The sequence below is a fragment of the Lagopus muta genome, chromosome 6 (assembly GCF_023343835.1).
Source record: "Lagopus muta isolate bLagMut1 chromosome 6, bLagMut1 primary, whole genome shotgun sequence".
NCBI classification, from domain to species: Eukaryota; Metazoa; Chordata; class Aves; order Galliformes; family Phasianidae; genus Lagopus; species Lagopus muta.
Genome location: NC_064438.1, coordinates 22,608,226 through 22,626,128, shown reverse-complemented (window position 1 = coordinate 22,626,128; position 17,903 = coordinate 22,608,226). Strand labels below are relative to the sequence as shown.

The following is a 17,903-nucleotide window of genomic DNA, read 5'->3' as shown; positions in this document are numbered from 1 at the left end:
TTGTTTTCATTAAATGGAAGATGAGATTCCTAAACACTTGTGCATTCTTCTTGATTCAGGAGGTTCAGATTCAGAAAAGCATCAAATACTATGACACTTCCAATAAAACCTTAAAAGGTACCAACACTTTGCACACATGAATGTACAATACTGCAGCTTGTACACTGTGCTGCTTTTTCTCTTGAGCTGACACTTCAGGCAGTGACAAGAACACAAGTTTCACAGGCAACAACAAATTCAAACCTGAGGAAATTTTACACCTTTTGTATTTTTTATTACATTTATTTCCTTCCCACATATGCAAGGAAAGTCACCACATCCTTCGCCTTCTGGATGCTACAGATCTGCAGTAACACGACTGCAGTGTTTCCCTGATCCTCAGCATTTCACTACATTGCCCCACCCCTGCCCCAAAACTACCTCATGCTTTATGCTTAAGTCAAACACCAACACAGGACACACACATACATTCCTGTACAGACTTTTCTATGGATGAATGACAGACACAGCAATGGCCCTGCAGTCAGAGCACAATCGTGCAGCATAAAGAAAGCACTGTACACATGATAGCATGCTCAAAGTAGAGGACTATATCCAAAGAGGAGCTATACCCAAGTTCGTGGCACCCTGGCTTTTCTTATGCTCCTTTCACATCCACGTTTAATTTTCTGACCCTTGGAGTGAGCTGGCACCTGGGAGCCGCTTTGGCTGAGGCTCCGAATAGATCAGGAAGCCTGTGAAGGTGATGTACTTGCCATGGTTGCTGTAGGCACCATAGCCATCATGCTGATGGCTGTAGAGCCAGACGGTGTCCCCGTACTGCAGAGGCAGCATGATGCTCTGGCTCTGCATCTCCCGCCTCTTGGAGTGGTTGTCATCATAGATCATGGCCTGCACCTCATTGTGGTTCTTCATAAGTTTCACTGACATGGTCTTAAAGGGCATTTTGCCAATGGTGAAGGAGAAATAGTATGCACCAGGTATACGGCATGAGAAGATGCCAGTGGAGGAATTGAAATCTTTCCCAATATTCACAAACTCCGTGTCAAATGTGATTGGCTCGTGCTGGGTTTGCTTGCCATCTGTGCCCAGGAGACTTTGTGAGCGGGCAACAGAAAATGCAGAGCGAGGGTCTTGTTCCTTCTTAGGCTGATCGGATAACATATGTCGCTGTGAAGCTGCATTCTGCTCTCCTGGAAGTTTCTGAACGTTGTGACGGTGAGGCCCCAGTTCTTGAGAGCTGAGAGCGTTCTGGAAGAAGGCAGAAGTGTCTGGATAGATTAGATAGCCATTGAAAGTTGTATAGGGGCCTACATTGCTGTAAAGAGCATACTTGGGGTCTCCGTGTAAACGCAGCCAGACTGTGTCACCATAGTCAAGCTGCAGCATGGCACTCTGGCTGGCTACCTTCCGTTCCTTTCGGTGATGTTCATCATACACAATCACTTGCACCTCATTCTTGTTTCTCATCAGCATGACAGACAAGTTTTTCTTTGGGTATTTCCCAACTGTGAATGAGAAGTAGTAGGCTCCAGGAATACGACACCGAAACAACCCGGTCTTGGGATCAAAGTCATTGCCAATGTTCACATACACTTTGTCAAAGGTAATGACCATCTCAGAGCTCCCTTCCATGCTGCTGGTTCTGGCCACTGAGAAAGCAGAGCGAAATTCAGTATTGCTGTCTACTGGGAAGCCATCTATAGGCATTAAAATCACACACCAGAGGAAGCCAAACAGAATCTGAACCTTCAGTGCCATCATTGTATCTGAAAAGAAGAAGAACCACATTTTAGCAGGAATCATATTAATTTCCAGTTCGTACTTCATCTGAAACAGATCTGAATCCTGCTAAGTAGGCATCAAATAAATACTAAGAAGTTTTCAAGGTGTTCTCTGATCAGTGTATGGGATCTCAGTCGTACCCCAGCACCATTTTGATATTTTCCCAGTGATAGCTGGACCTTTTTTTCCTGTACTTGTAGGAAGAAAAAGAATCTTCTCTGAAAGCCTCACTATCTTACAGTTTGTTTGCAGAACACTGTGCTGCTCACACTGCAGAGGGATCTCAGATTTTGGTGGGATTTTGCCAGAGCTCTATTCAGTAGCACTTTTATTCCTAAAACCAAGGATGAAAGCAAGCCCTACGCAGGTCTTGTATTATGCAACTGAGATACAGCTGAAGGGCAAGGAGAAGGGGACATTCATTCTAGAGGTTGCCATGCAGATCTTATTGCCTGGCACTGCAGCAGCTGTTTCACAGGATGCAGAAGCTGGAAGCCAAGATGGTAAGGCCTGTTATTCAGGCAGACTTCATTGTGGATCTGTGAAGAATGTAAAGAAACTAGAAGAAGAAGGGTTGCTTAGGGAGGAAGGAAGACAGTGAGAAAGTGAATAAAATGAAAAAAGAGAAGGAAAGGCAAGTCTCCCAAATTATAGAATTCCTCAGAGAGAACTTAAATACAAGAAACAAGGAAACAATTCACTATTTGGAGAATAGACCAGAGAGAAAAATGTTCTCCAACCCTTAAAAAAGAGGGTAAGTTAGGAGCTAATGGGATTTTCTGCCTCTAGTTTCTTTGGTTTTGTATTTTTGGATTGATGCCAAAAGTCATCTATTAGCGCTTTCAGGCTGAAAACAAAACTGCCAGTCATTCCAGTGAGAAGCTTCTCCCTCTGTCACCTCTCTGTGCTTATTAAAATATCATTCGGGCTGGGAAGCAACTGCCTGGTTTGCAGTCTGCCCCCATCTGTCACCCTAGAACTGGTGCCTTGCCAGCCAGCAAACAATGAATTCACAGACTGGCAGAAGAGGAGCAAAACATGCCACTCATAGGGGGAGGGGTGAAAACAAATCCTGAATTATAAAGGATATAGGGGTAAACATTTGAAAAAACTAAGGGATGACATAGTAATAGTAATAGAAGTAAAGCAGATGGAATCCACGTAGACTGTGAGGTGGTAATGGGATCCTTTTCTGGCAAGATGTAATACTTACATTAAATATCAACAAATGGGAATTCAGTTTGACTTACAGCTCCTGCTCCTTCATACTAGAGAATAAAACTGAAATCTGAATTGCAGCCCTAGTAGATGCTGTCCTCCATGCCCCATACTCTGAATGATTTTACCAACTTCAGCTGCTTCTCCTGAACACATCACACCCATGGAACACTATGTGCAGCACTGAAGAGTATTGAAAGAGATCACTTTTGTATCAAGGACACTCCATCATCTTTGAAAGGTCATGGAGATTAAACGTGGTTCCTGGTGACGAGAGAAAGGCAAATGTTGCACTCATTTTCACAAAGGGCAAGAGAGACAACCGGAGGATCTACAAGCCTTTTGGCCAGTCAGCTCCTCACTTTGCTTCCTGGAAAAATCACAGAGCATATCCTAATAACAGGTGCTGGAAAGACAAAGTATGTGACTGGGAATGCTCAGCACGGATTGATCAGAGGTAGCTCATGTTTAATCACACTGATTACTTTCTGCCATAAAATGACTAACCTTACCTGTGACACTTAGAAGGAACTAACCAGCTGTGTGTCTGAGATAATCTCATATCCAGCAGATGAATTTAACTGCCAAGTATACGCTTCCATGCTGTCTTTATTTTTCCTCACTTTGTCTTTTAGTTTGTGAGCCCAGCTTGTGATTCTCTTCCCATGTCTGCACTGCATTTGATCACTACTGGAGTTTAAACAATACTAATAGGCCCTAACATCTCACCAATAACTAAATGCCAAACAGTCACACTGTGAACTTAGCCCCTGGTTCTGCAGAATTGTTTCTGTAGAGTGCAGTGCTACATCTAGCAGGGCAGGCTGATTTCAGCTTTCAGCTTAGTAAGCCAGTCCCTAAGGGCAAGCTTGTAAGGGCTGTTAGATGTTTCTGAGTCATGCTCATTCACTATTATTCCAATGATTACCCTGGTGCGGCCACATGGAGAAGCAGGCAGACTGTGACATTGCTGCATGCTCTTGAGGCAAGAATTGACAGTAAAGAATTTAACATAGATGTTTTTAGTTGGGGAATATACCACAGGCAGGATGCTGCCGGCCAAATTCAAAAAGACATAACAGTTTAATGAACTCCATAGTGAATCTGACCTTATTTTCCTTCAAATGACCACTATTCTTGTTTCTATCCCAAAGCTGATTTCTCTGTATTAAGGTCACTCTGAAAGCAGACAGCTCACTCGCTTACAATTGCATAGACTCTCTGCTGCTGCAGAGTCCCCTGTTTTTAGCTCTTCCCAATAACTTACTGTCAAGTCATTTAAATAAGGTAGTTAATTATGCTCTGTTTCCAACAGCAAATTGTTTCCTTGACAGCTCCCGCTCACCATTTTCAGGACTACTTAGGTTCTTTATCTATTTAAAATAATTTAGAAAGTATCAAATAACTGCCTCTGACATTAAACCAATCTAAGAATAATTTCCCAGTCATTAAGAAGGCTCGGTTAGCTACAAGGCTGTCATAAACAAAGGCAACTTGCAAAATTCTTGGACTTGAGTATTAGCATATTAAATCTGCAAGATAAACCTTCCAAAATGCTCTGTTGCTGCTCTAGCAAAGGAAAAAGAGACACAAATCTTTTCCTGTGGTAGCTTTGAGATACCATTAGAGACATAAGGCTGGTCATGGGCACTGCAGTGGAGCCTTGTATTCTTGCTATTGCATAGATTTTGAAACTGCAGAGTGAAGTGAGAGACCCAGGCCAGAAGCAGAAAGTGGATCACACATGTGGCATACACAGGAGCTGTGTTATTCTCATTACATTTATGTACGAATCAGGGTACTTTGTCTGCTGCCCTACCATTCCTTTTTAAGATAGTACCTACAGTGTTAGCACAGAAGTACACAATGAAGCTAAGCAGGTCCAAGAGATAGCAAGATATGCCTTTGCATCAGGAAGCACCAACAGGGGACAGCAGCCTGCTGGGAAGAAGACAAGAAACTAATTTTGGAATAGAAGGCACAAAACATACGATGTTCTCAAAGGCACTGACATTAAATTAATGACCTGAAAAGAAGGGATTAAAATGGTAGTGACTCACATAGCAAGACGGGAGTTGCAAATCTTTTTTTGAAAGTAAAGAGACAGAATTCAAAATTTGCATGACCCAGGAAACATTAATAGCTTTGTGATAGCTAGAGGTGATTTTTCTGTCCTGGAACTGAATCAATCCACGAGAGGAAAGACAATTACCTTTATTCTTCTCATGAAATCCAGGGATTTTAGAAAAGTACTTTCAATAATAGAAAGGTCACCCCATTTCTAGTCTGGTACGCCAGGTCTTCTTGCAAACTCCAGAGGGTTTTCTTTTTATTGCAAAACATTAATGAGCCAGATTCCCTACACCTACCTTTGGTAAGAGTCCTTTAATTTCATAAGATCATAATATCACTGAAGAATGAGTTACAAAAACAAAGTGATGTACTTGGATTCACTGTTAGTAAAAGTTCATAAAATCCTGTGAGCAGCAAGAGCAAAGCCCTGCTCTTCTTAGCTCTTGCTCTAATAGAAAAGGACAGTTACAAATGTTTGAATTATTTCAATCAGTGAAAGCTTGTGTAATGAACAGCCTTCTTGGACTACTGTTAGCAAGATTTTTTCCCCAGATACCACATACTGTCTGCTCCACTCATCAGACACAGTTTAAGAGCATCACTTCTTCCAACATCAAGGAGAAATTATATGTAGCAGATCCTCAAATGCAAAGTAAGTATAAAGAGTACTGTATGACAAACCCAGGGATTCAACTTTTGGTTTTCGGCTTTCTCTGCTTTTGATGAATGTGTTTTTTGAACTCTGGATCAATCCAGAGGTGAAGCACTGAAGCATGTTGGGATGCTTTTTGGAAATTACAAACCGCTCTCTGAATCACAGAACTGTATGGCACTAATACAGAAAGCATTTCATTTTACATGTTTCCTTGAGTCGGTGGAGTCTGTCAGCATAGTAACACAGCTTCTGTGCACTGAAAGATCTGTGGAGAGACAAAAATTCTTTTGAAATGCCTCAACTCCAGCCGTACTCAGGAAAACAAAATGGAGAGACTGTTTTTTGGCAGAATCTTCTAATATGAGCCTACATTTTAGAATATTAATTAAACCTGCTAAATTTCAGCTGACGCCCCAATAACTCTGTTTAAGCTAAAACGATGATATATAAGATGATATATATGATCGAAATAGAAACATGATATTTACGATATTAATTTTTTTATTCCTGTAACAACTTGCAGGGAAATTTGCAGTGCCAAGGTGGCATATTCATTGACTACTATGCATATGTAAGAACATATTAATTTAGACAGGCAAAGTGGTGTTTCAGTATAGAAAGCTGAATATACCCTAAGTGGAAGCCAGCACTTATGCTTAACTAACCAATACTTTAAAATGTAATACAGATTGGTTACATACTTTTTTAAATGAACAAATTACACAAGTCCAGCCCTTTACCACATACATTATCCTCAAGCAAACAAGATTAAAAAAAAAAACAAACAAAAAACAAAACATAAAGCAAAGAAACATACTTCAACACTGATCTGAAGTAGGAAAAGGAAACACTGTTAGAACATTTGAGTTTAATCCGTGGTTCATAAAATGTGTTGAATTCTATGAAGTTGCTCTGCACTTGCAGTTGAACAGACTGTTACTAAACTGCCACTGAAAACACATCAACAGTTAGTAGTAAAAAAAATAGATATTGCTGAGAATGAGCTCAGAGAGAAAAGGTTTATGTGAAAACACAGGCCAGAGAAGATTGAAAACCACTGCCTGAGAAATCCAGAAGATTCTGTTGCTGTACAGTGTTTATTTAACACTACTACCTTTAGGTATAAAACACTGAGAGCATTTCAACAACAGGAATTTCTGCATGGATCCAGTTACAGTTACAGTAACGTCAAAGTTAAACCACCTCTCTATCCACCCCCAAACCTAGTTTCCATTTTTAGCCTGGTTTATGCATGCACCAGAGATGCTGGGCCTGTAGAATAAGGCTTTGTTGAAGCAACTCGTTACTCAGGGAGGAGCCAGACTCCTGCATCAGTAAGATCACACTAACATCAAGGATTAATCAAGACAGGTCTGCCTGGAATACCAGGAACACTTTCGTAGGTGAAAAAATGTAACTCACTTTGACAGCATCTACCAAAAGGATCTCCCAATGGCTTTGTGATAATTTTACATTAAACTTCTTACTTTTTTAAAATTAAGATGTTTAAATCACAGTAGTAGAACAAGCTGAGAGCCTGCTAAACTGCACATTGCTGGACTCTGTAGAAAAGCATCACATACAAAGGTGCAGTAAATAGGAATGCCATTTTGACTTTCTGTACTTTGCACATATTTTGTGTTACTCTTTCCTATTGAAAACTGTTGTACAAGAGACCATGGAGATATGAGAATGAGATACTGGGAACTATGGTGCCATCTCAAAGCTTGATCTCTGTCCTCTCCATAATGGTTTTATGTTCTTGATTTACTTTCTGTGACTCCGTGCTCTTATACCTCCTATCAGCTAGGTTTCAGTATAATTACCAGCCAAGTAAGGTCCTATTAAACAAATAAATTAAAAAAAAAAAAAAAGAAAAAAAAAAAAGGAACAAGTCTTGAGTTTTTCTTCTCTTTCTCTCTCTTGCTTTTGTGGGCACATAAATCTCATTTCTCCTTGAACTCTGTGCCTACATTACTCTCTTCCAACTTCCCTACTCAACAGAATGTTGCTCTCTAGTCACTGCTCTAAGACCTAACACTGGGTAAAAGTAAGAGGGGATATGTTGGTTCCTGCTGGTTGATCATCGCATTAGAAGTTAGGATGAGCTTGTAGAGTCCAATAATTATCCCCTAAGGACACTAACGGATAGCTGAATGTCAGCTGGCATTACGTGCAAAGACAATGAAATGTGCTTTGGTATCCTAGTCATGTCTCAGCTCACCGACTGCTAATAGTTTATTCAGCAATGCGACAGAAGATGTTAACAAGCTGGGTCCCTCTCTTGATTACTCACAGTTAAGAAAAAACTTTCAGACTGGGTAAGATTCAGTTCCCTCTGCTTGATAGATCAACTTGTAACACTATATTTCATCTATGCAAACATAATTGCTTCGGTCTTTTATCCATCAGAGGCTGCACTGTAGCACACTTTGGGAAAATATCACGTACTATTGACTAGTATTTTCTGACAGCAGGCTCCACAAATCTATCTGAAAAAAAAAAAAATCATACACTGGCATATTTATCTACAAGAATGATGCTTTCCCTGAGAGGTTTGTTGTTTTTTTTTTTTCTTTTTCTTTTCTTGACAGGTAAGGTAGAAAAGCATGCTGTCTTTTAACATCTGCCTTTACACTCATCCAAAGAAATCACCTTCATTTCTTTTCATGCCCTGCTGTTTTATTACTGTGAAGCTACTCAGAGAACACTGTGAATTGCACTGCAGTGCTGCTCTTTGCTGCCAACATTCTGCAACATCTCAATTTGGAAATTCACTGAGCTCTGGTTTAGTGAACAAGGTGATCGAAGGCATTAAGATCTATGTATCTCCATGAACATTACTTCTATCTCTGCTCTGACACTTTATTTTCTGCTCCTGCTTTTCCTGGGTCAAGACAGGGCTGAGCTAGAGAGCTCAGAAGAAACAATCATTATGTATTCAGCAATAAGCAAAGCCCAGTATTACTCAAAGATGAAAATTATGCCCTGTCAATGAAGTCCTGCAGTATGCATAATGCCCCTTAATATTAGTTGCTTTATTGAATAAGACTTACCATGCTCTAGGTAACAGTAGCATTCACGTCCATGGAGACACAGTAAAAAGTAGCATAGTTAGTCACATCTGTTAATGCTGACCTCCTCACAATCAGAAGCGTTTAGTTTCCCACTTCCAGTGGGTGTTCCTGACAAATCTCTTGCAATGACATCTCTCTGGGGAATGCCTATAGATAGCTGGAACCTGAGCCCTTTCAACTTTTTATCCATTTAATCCAGCATGTGGCTGGCATCACACAGTTGTTCATTCACACCCCTCCATTGGGGTGTGAGATGGGGAAGAGAATGGGAGAAAATGCAGAACACATGGGTTGAGATAAAATAATTTACTAAGGTAGAGAAAAGGATAATAGTTATGACTATATATAATATATATGTACATATATATATATATATATATATATATATATATATATATATATATATATATATATATATATATATATATATATATATATATATATATATATATATATGGACCTGGGGGTATTGATTGATGCTCGGCTGAACATGAGCCGACAGTGTGCCCAGGTGGCCAAGAAGGCCAATGGCATCCTGGCTTGCATCAGAAACAGTGTTGCAAGCAGGAGCAGAGAGGTGATTGTTCCCCTATATTCAGCACTCGTGAGGCCGCACCTCGAGTACTGTGTCCAGTTTTGGGCCCCTCACTGCAAGAAAGATATTGAGGCCCTGGAACGTGTTCAAAGAAGGGCAACGAAGCTGGTGAGGGGTCTGGAACACAGGCCATATGAGGAGAGGCTGAAGGAGCTGGGAATGTTCAGCCTGGAGAAGAGGAGGCTCAGGGGAGACCTTATTGCTCTCTATAACTTCCTGAAGGGAGGTTGTAGTGAGCTGGGGGTCAGCCTCTTCTCTCGTGTCATTAGGGATAGGACCAGGGGGAATGGTTTCAAGCTACGCCAGGGGAAATTCAGGCTGGACATGAGGAAGTATTACTTTTCAGAAAGGGTGGTCAGGCACTGGAATGGACTGCCCAGGGAGGTGGTGGAATCACCGAGCCTGGGGGTGTTCAAGGAAAGACTGGATGTTGCGTTGAGGGACATGGTTTAGTAGGAGCTATTGGGAATAGGTGAACGGTTGGACTGGGTGATCTTTTAGGTCTTTTCCAACCTTAGTGATTCTATGATTCTATGATTCTATATATAACAAGTGATACACAAGCAATTGCTCACCATCTCCCAACCAAAGCCCAGCTAGCCCCTCGAGCAGTGCAGGAGCACGAGATGAACTCCCACCTCCTTCAAAACTCTTTCTGCATGATGTGTTACATATATGTATGGAATATTGCTTTGGCCAGTTTAAGTCACATGTCCTAATCCTGTTTCCCAACAGTTTCTTGAGTCCTTTGCTGACAGTGGCCTGTCAACAACAGCTTAGCAGCAACTATAAACATCTGTGTGTTATCAGTATTGTTTCTCTTCTAGAACCAAAAACATAGCATCGTGCCAGACACTCTGGAGAAAATGATTCCACCCCTGCTGAAAGACACCATTTTACTAAAAACTACCTCTCAGAATGTTTTACCTGATGCAAATGAGACCCCACAGGACTATGTATTAATCGTTGATATCTTCAGGAAACCACAAGTTCTTGCTTCCCCCTTTAAAACACTGAGCATATTTTAGCCCATGGATTTAACCAGTTTCTCATCTTGTTCAGCAGGAAGCTACTAAGTTCCTTCCTTAAACTATTTACAATTTAAATTTTCTCAAATGTGCCTTTGAAATTGGATTTTTTCTGTGAAAATATGACACAGAAGTGTTGCTGACCAAAAGGCAGAGTGTACTGCCCTGGATGTTGGATCAGAAAGAAGGATTTACTGTGCAATATCCCCAACATGCATGTAATTTTGCAAAGCTTTCTCCTTACCTGCTTTCTGGCTTTGCTCTGTTTCCAGTATTTAAAGAGAGCCCATCAGCTCTTAATGGCAGCAGAAATGTCTGACTATTTCTGTAGAAGTCCATCTGTACAAGGAAACTGCTAGTAAAAGGCTTTGGCATTACCATGAAAAAGCGCTGCTGGACACTGCTGTTCACTCATCAGTTCCTCATTCACACAGAGAAAGCACTCAGTGCCTGTCAAGTGCTCACAGATTCCAGCCTCATTTGTGCAACCAGCCTGTTTCTTCTTAGGCAAAATTGCCCTTGCCAGCTTGAAGTTATTGCCCTTGATTCTTGCTTATAGCAAATGAATTTTGCTAAAATACTGAAGAAATGACTGCAGCAGCACACTGTAAGTACACAGGTTGCTCCAAAAGTAATGTCTCCTATTTATTTCCATGGAAACTACAACAGATACGAAAAGCATAATAATGCTGTTTGATAGTGCAAATGGTCAGCTACAAAACACTATTTTTTAACACAGTCACCACCATTAGTCACGCATTTTCATCAGCAATGAACAAGAGCCTGCATACTGCACTTGTAAAAATCTGCACCAGAGGGACGTGACCTCTGTTTCTCCTATAATAGCAACACTGCTAGGAAATCATTGCCCATGCAGTCCGTCTTCCATCAGCCTGAACAGATGAGAGCCAAAAAGCACCAAATCCAGACTATACAATGTTTGCATGTGGCTGGACAGCCTGGCCAAGACAGGCAATGTGCTCCACAGCCTTCAGACTGATGTGGGGCTTGTTGTTTTGTTGCAAGAGAAAGGTTGTCTTCTCAATAGCCTGACTCTGGAAGTTTGAGCCTTCACCTTAGACAGTGTTGTAATGTAATGGTTGGAGCTGATTTGTCCAGGTTCCAGGAAATCCAGATGGACTACTCCTTTCCTGTCCCAAAAGAAAGCGTGTATCACTTTACCCACTAAAAGCCGTGCCTGGAACTTATTGTTTGATATAGAATTCATGTGTCATCGCTCCATGGACTGTTGGTTTGACTCTGGCTCCTAGTGGTGACACCACATCTCATCACAGATAATGATGTGATTTAGGAAACTGTCACCTTCAGCCTCACACTGGTTCAACAGGTCCTGACAAACTTGCACATGGTGTTCTTTCTATTCCTATTTGAGGATTCATGGAACCCACCAGGAACAACCTTTGCAATATTCCAATATTGCCACCATCATTTCCAACACATTGAAGCTGGTACTCAGCTCTGCACGCATTTCCCTGGTCATAATCCTTTGATTCACACAGACGAGCTCATCAAGACTCTCTTCATTTCATGGTGTGACAGTTGTTCATGGCTGTTCAGAATGTGACTCGTCTTTCACATCACTGTGTTGCTGAAACACACTACCCACTGTGCTCATATCCATCGTTTAGACTCCAGAAATGTTTGGTAAGCATCAATGTCAATGGGCTCCTTCTAAGAGACCTCTGCCTAAAGTTCTGCCTTTTCATGACAATTATCAACAGCTTCCAACAGCAGCCTCCTACCACCTGCAGAACTCCCACCAGCATGTTCAGTTGTATTCTGAACAGCCTCTCGCATTTCCTCCCAAGTTTCATTGAGAACAGTCCTTCCATCTTGTTGCCTACTTCTACAAGTAAAAAGGTTTTTTTATTATTATTATTATTATTTTTTTACATTAGCTATCCTTTGCTTCATTTCCTTCCAGAATCGCCTGGTTAGAAAACTGTCAGAAAACTGAGACTTTAGAATTAGATCACTGCAAGCATTCTTTTGAACACTCCTTCTGTCTCCTAAGTAAAGACTGTGTTGGGAAATCATTTTTACTCATTAAAAAACAAAAAGGGAGAGAAGAAAACAGAGGGAATTATGGGAGAAGACTCAGGCAAAGTAATGGGAATCACTGGTCAGTCCTTGAGTGGATAGGACATGAATTTACTTTGAAATATCTGGGGCACCAAGTGATCAGCTTTCTAGGTAACCCATTTTTCCTAATTTTTCAAGCAGCTATGAAAGATAGGGGCAGGGAGAGCAATCAGAACATTTTGTTTGTGGTCACATGTCCCATTGTAAATCAAAACATGAGAATTTAAAAAACATTATGGATCATTCCAGTGTAAGAGTGTTTCAATGACACCAGATTCTAATGCTAATATGTTAAAGTTCACTGAGGAACAGCTTTCTAAAATCTCATCCTAATTCTTCATTTGTGCCTGGTCTTGTTTATTCAGCATGGAATCCTTCCAGCAGTTGCTCTGCAGCCTTTTAATCCCAAAGAGTCCCTGTTTTTGTGGAAAACATTCCCTATTGATTGTTGGGTCTAAATACAACTCCTTGCAGCACGGCTTTAACTCCTCTCAGAGCCTTTCCTTCCTCTGAGAGGAGACATATAAGGAAAGGAAAAATCCTTCTCCCCTTAGAGGATTAAAACACTCTTTAGTTGGTCTCAAAACAAGTTTCTATTCAGGATATTATGTGCAGTAGCTCATCACTACAGCATCCAAAAGAGACACTCATTGCTCTCTTCTCTCTTTCCACCTGTCTCCTCATAGAGTATTTTTCATCATGCACAAGGGACTGTCTGTTCCATTTATATTACACAGTGTACGTTAAACTATGAATATTACAGGACCTAGATTTTATCTCCCCAAAGAGACATCTAAGATCAAATGTAGAACTTTGTTTTACTTTATTCCTGTTCTGAATTCTAATATTTTATTTCATCGCTAAAAAAAATCATTTTTGGATGAGGGTATAGCATTCAAGGAGTAATACACTAGAAGAGCTTGTACTTCCAGTTCTCATCATTTTGATAACTGCTAATCCTCATTGATTTTTCTTCTTCCATGTCACTGATTTCAGCATTCAAATTCAGGTAAGCATCTGTTTCAGTGAAATCAGAATGCCTTGTTCTGTACCATTTCTCTAAAACGAGCTCTTTAAACCATTTTCTAGTGTACTCTTATTTTTCTCCCCGGTTCTTTTCAGAAAGACCAACACTGTATTCCAGGGCTGCGTTACCTTTGGTTATTTTACAAATGTTAGCAAAATATTCCCAGGCAGTTTTTATTTCCTTTACATGAAACGAAATGTGCTACTTTCAAAAAACATTAGAAGAATATATATAGAAGTGAACTAAAGAAGTTATATAGTCCAACGTACGCTCCTAAGGGAGGACCTAGTCAAAGCACATTCTCCAGAGATAATTTTCTAATTTGTTCATAAAACAACTGAACAACTTCCCCAGACTAAATATTCATCAGTTCTCTTATGCCAGGTCCTACAAAATTATCTCTACTGTCTAAAACAATATATTTTTTTCCTGCTACTTTGTGCTTCCTATTCAATCCACCATGCACCATTCTCTTCTACTTTATATCTGAAGATGCTCCCCTGGCAGCTCGCTGGTCTTTGGGCTAAATAATTTCAGTTTTTTCAAATCTTCTTGCAATTTACATTTTTCCAGACCTCTGAAGAGTTCTGCTGCCCTTGTCTGCAGTTTCCAATTGAATTGCACCCGTCTCTACGTGCAATAATCAAAACTTCACCAAGTCTTCAAAGTGAGGTTTTAGCAACACTGGAAAGAGCAGAATTGGCTTCATTTCTTTCAGGCTATATGTCTTTTATATTTCCTAGCAAGAAGTTTGCCTTCTTTTGCAACAGCATGACACTGACTCATGTTCAGCTTGTGATCTGTCACAACACTTTCTTTTTCTGCAGTTCTTTTCTGCAGTTGCAGCAGTCATTTGCTTCTCTCCTGCGCTTATACAGTTGGTTAATTCTGCCCTGGTGCAGCACCTTGCTGCTATCCCTACCAAATTTCATCCCATTCTTTTTCTAAGTACTCCTTCCAGCTTACTGGAATAATTTTGAATTCTGATCTTTCCCTCCAGGGCATGTCAGGTGTCACAGTTTCTTGTTTTAGCTAAATGGCATTTGCTTATCCTTTTTATTCATGTCCAGGCCAACTAAGAAAACACGGAAGAAAAGAAGATCCAGAACACACTGACACAGCTATCATATCTTTTTTAAGCAGCCCGTGGCCCGACTGAAGGATTGGCACAGACTAAAAGCAAACAGCATGAGCTCTGAATCTTTGAATATTACTTAAGGAATATTTTCCTGTTCAGAAAATAATGTTTACCCTATTTATAGCCTTCACCTGCTACCCTCTGAACCCCACTGAAGGAAATATTTAAATTAATGATCCAGAACCTCAAATTTAACTAAAAATTAAACCTCTCATCCATGCCACAAAAAATGTTCTCGTGTAAAAGAAACGAAAACAAAAATAAAAGACAACTCTGTTAGAATCTGCTGGAAAGAATGAATGGGAAAGATGTAGCCAGTTCTCTTCACCGATTTAAGGATGTATTCAAAATGTCATAATTTACTGCATTTACTTTGAGTTAAACTAGCAGTTCACAAGGGAAGGGATGCATTGAGGCATTTAGAAGATTTTCATCAGCTAAGTATTTTCTTTGCACCTGCCCTTAACCAAAGCACTGCAGGTGCTTCTTCAGAGCTCAAACACCAGTCACAACTCATGAATAGGCACATGATAGATCATAAACCTTAGTTACATGGGCATAAAGAGGACCTGGTTTTCCTCCTGACAACAGTGGCTCAAATCTCTCAACTGGTTCCGGCTCTCATTTCAGTATCTGCTTCCATAGGTTCCCCAGATTCTTGTACCCAATATAACAGTTTTCCTGACAATGTTGCTGAATCTCTGACAACAAAAAATATACATGAAATGGATTAACTAGCTGAAGGGTGAAGAAGAAGGAACAGGACTTTATGAATCTGTATTGTTTGCCAATGGAGCTCTAGTAATCAATTATTAGCCCCAGGAGTGGCCACTTACCGCTCTAATCTGTGATCAGCTCCTGATTCTGACTGGGCTACCTCTGCTGGAAACCTCAGACCTTTGATTAGAGACAGCAGGAATTCCTCCTTTGCTCTCTAACCTGCCTGGTGAAGGATGTATGCTTCTAGACAGAGGCTTTACCAAAACAAGAAATCACTCAGGGGGATAAAGGTGATTGAAAGAGAGACAGCAGCACAGCATTTGCAGATTACTGACTTGTCTCATTTGAACACCGGGAAAATTCCATTTCTTGGCAAAGGTAAAGATTTAGGAAAGCTGAAAGGAAAATTTAAGTCCTCATTTATCTGTGCTTGGATATCCTGGGCAATGGGATCTATCAAATCAGAAAGAAAGAGCTAAAGCTTTTCAGCTCTGCTGAGTGAAACCTGGATTGAATCAGGCAGATTCTTTTAGTAAAGCATGACGAACTATCAAATACCAAGCCTTAATGTCTTCCAAGGCAGTATAAAGATGCAGTGCTACAAGCTAGTCAGTAAGATGCAATTCTAATGCAAGTTGAACTTCATTCTCTTTAACTACGCATCTTTGAGTAAAATGTACACTTCATGCTTTGGGCAGTGAAAAAGAATGGATGAATGGAAGAGTTCTAGAGTAAAACCTACCAGATCCTAATATCTGACTTCAAATGCTGGTAACAGAGCCCCACACTTCAGCATTTTTAAGATTCTAACATTTTCAATCTAATCTCATTCTAATCTCATGCCTTAGAGTCAAAGTAGCGATGAAGGTTTCTCAGCTGAGAATATTCTCAGGGGTACTTCCCATCTTGGAAATGTATCGTTGCTATCAGATTTGTTTATTTCAGTGCTCTCTGCCTATAATTAACCATAAGAATGTAAAATTTTAGCAGAATGACTAAAAATCACTGCATGTTCACTCTTGTATTAGCACTAGCCTCTTTTGGTCTTCACATTCTTGGGTGCTATGCACACAAAGTTACCTCAGCTCTTTACAGCTCTGGCATACAGCATTTCTTTTTGTGTCTGTGTCCAACCAGACACAAGACAGACAGACAGACAGAGACACAGACAGAACCAGAAATCTACAGTTGGCCTCGCTGCTATTTGAAAATTTGCCTACTATTGAAAGAGAGAATGTAAGCACTGCTTGATTGCGGGTCACAGCTATATTTCAACAAATAAGGCTACTGGCCTCTGTGGGTCAATCCAGCCTCCTGTACTTAGAAAATATGAATGGTTCTCCATTTATCAATGAGTATTATCTGGAGAACATGGCAAAATGAACAGATGATCACATTAGTAAAACATGAATAACCACAAATGAGATTCCACGTTTTGTTGCCAAATCTCTGTTTCCAATGTATCTAATTTCTGAACCTGTTTCTTCATCAACAAAATAGCAAATGTCAACCATATGGACAACTTATCTGATTTAAACCAATGCCATGCTGAAGCCACAGGTTCTCCCTTAAGGAGACCAAAAGTACTTTTGTGGCATTAACTTTTTGAGACAAAATACAAAACATATTTCCAGATCCTTGTCCAATAGCCATTCAAGTACTCTGGCTTCAGCTTTATTGCAGCTTTCTAGAGGTGAACAGAGGGAATGCAGAGGGTAATGCGCCCTACTGGGAATCCTCACTCTTCCCTGACATACATTTTACTGCTATAAATTAACCCTTAAGAATGGCTACATGAGCAAACAGCTGCTGTGTGTTCAGATCAGATCACAGACTCAATGGCAAAGTATTTCAAAGTCTTGTTACACATCATCTCCCTGGAGAAGAGAAACTGCAGAAGGTTGCAATAGCATCAGAATGAATAATTGAAGCAAGGCTCATTCAGTATGTGCATAATGAAGGGTCACAATGCTGCCTCCCAGCCAGCTGGCAGAGCAGAAACTCACCGAATGCCTGGTAGATACATCATCTGGGGATGCTGACCCACTTCCCCAGGAGCTTTGTGGGAGTGGGTTGAGGAGATGACATTGGGATTGTCAAGTACAGAGAACGACTGAGCTAAATTATTTGGTAAAGTACCGTATATAACAGAATCAGCTCCATACGCCAGTTTTGGGAAAACCCATGGGACTTAGTTCCCCTAGGAAGCTAAAGCGTTATTTACCATCTGAGAAACTGCCCCTCGGGACATTTTTAAGGATTCCCTTCCCTGTGGCCGGCCTTCGGGAGGTTCTTCAACCTCGGCTCCAAGCGGGGCCACGATTTCACGCCCGTCCCCATAAACTCTACCCTTTTAATAAGAGTGGAAATTAGAAAAATAAAAATAAAAAGAGGGAAAAGAGAAGGGACTAATTTAGGCATTCCCCGCTATTCCGTTGGCCGGTCCAGCCTCTCCGTGGGGACGAAGAGGGACCGCAGCCCACC

At 40.6% G+C, this 17,903-nt stretch overlaps 1 protein-coding gene across 5 annotated transcripts in view; it reads right to left on the bottom strand.

Moving 5' to 3' along the window:
* Positions 1-248: 248 nt before the first annotated feature.
* C1QTNF4 (C1q and TNF related 4) overlaps positions 249-17,903 on the bottom strand; it is a 48,757-nt gene continuing 31,102 nt past the window's right edge. For 4 of the 5 annotated variants that reach the window (XM_048947954.1, XM_048947953.1, XM_048947952.1 and 1 more), the window contains one exon: positions 249-1,769. In XM_048947954.1, coding sequence (XP_048803911.1) covers positions 661-1,764 — 1,104 coding nt within the window. In that variant the 5' untranslated portion in view covers positions 1,765-1,769 and the 3' untranslated portion in view covers positions 249-660. Of the gene's footprint in view, positions 1,770-4,847; positions 4,869-17,903 lie in introns of those variants that run through there. The other variant, XM_048947956.1, reaches the window with a different exon arrangement.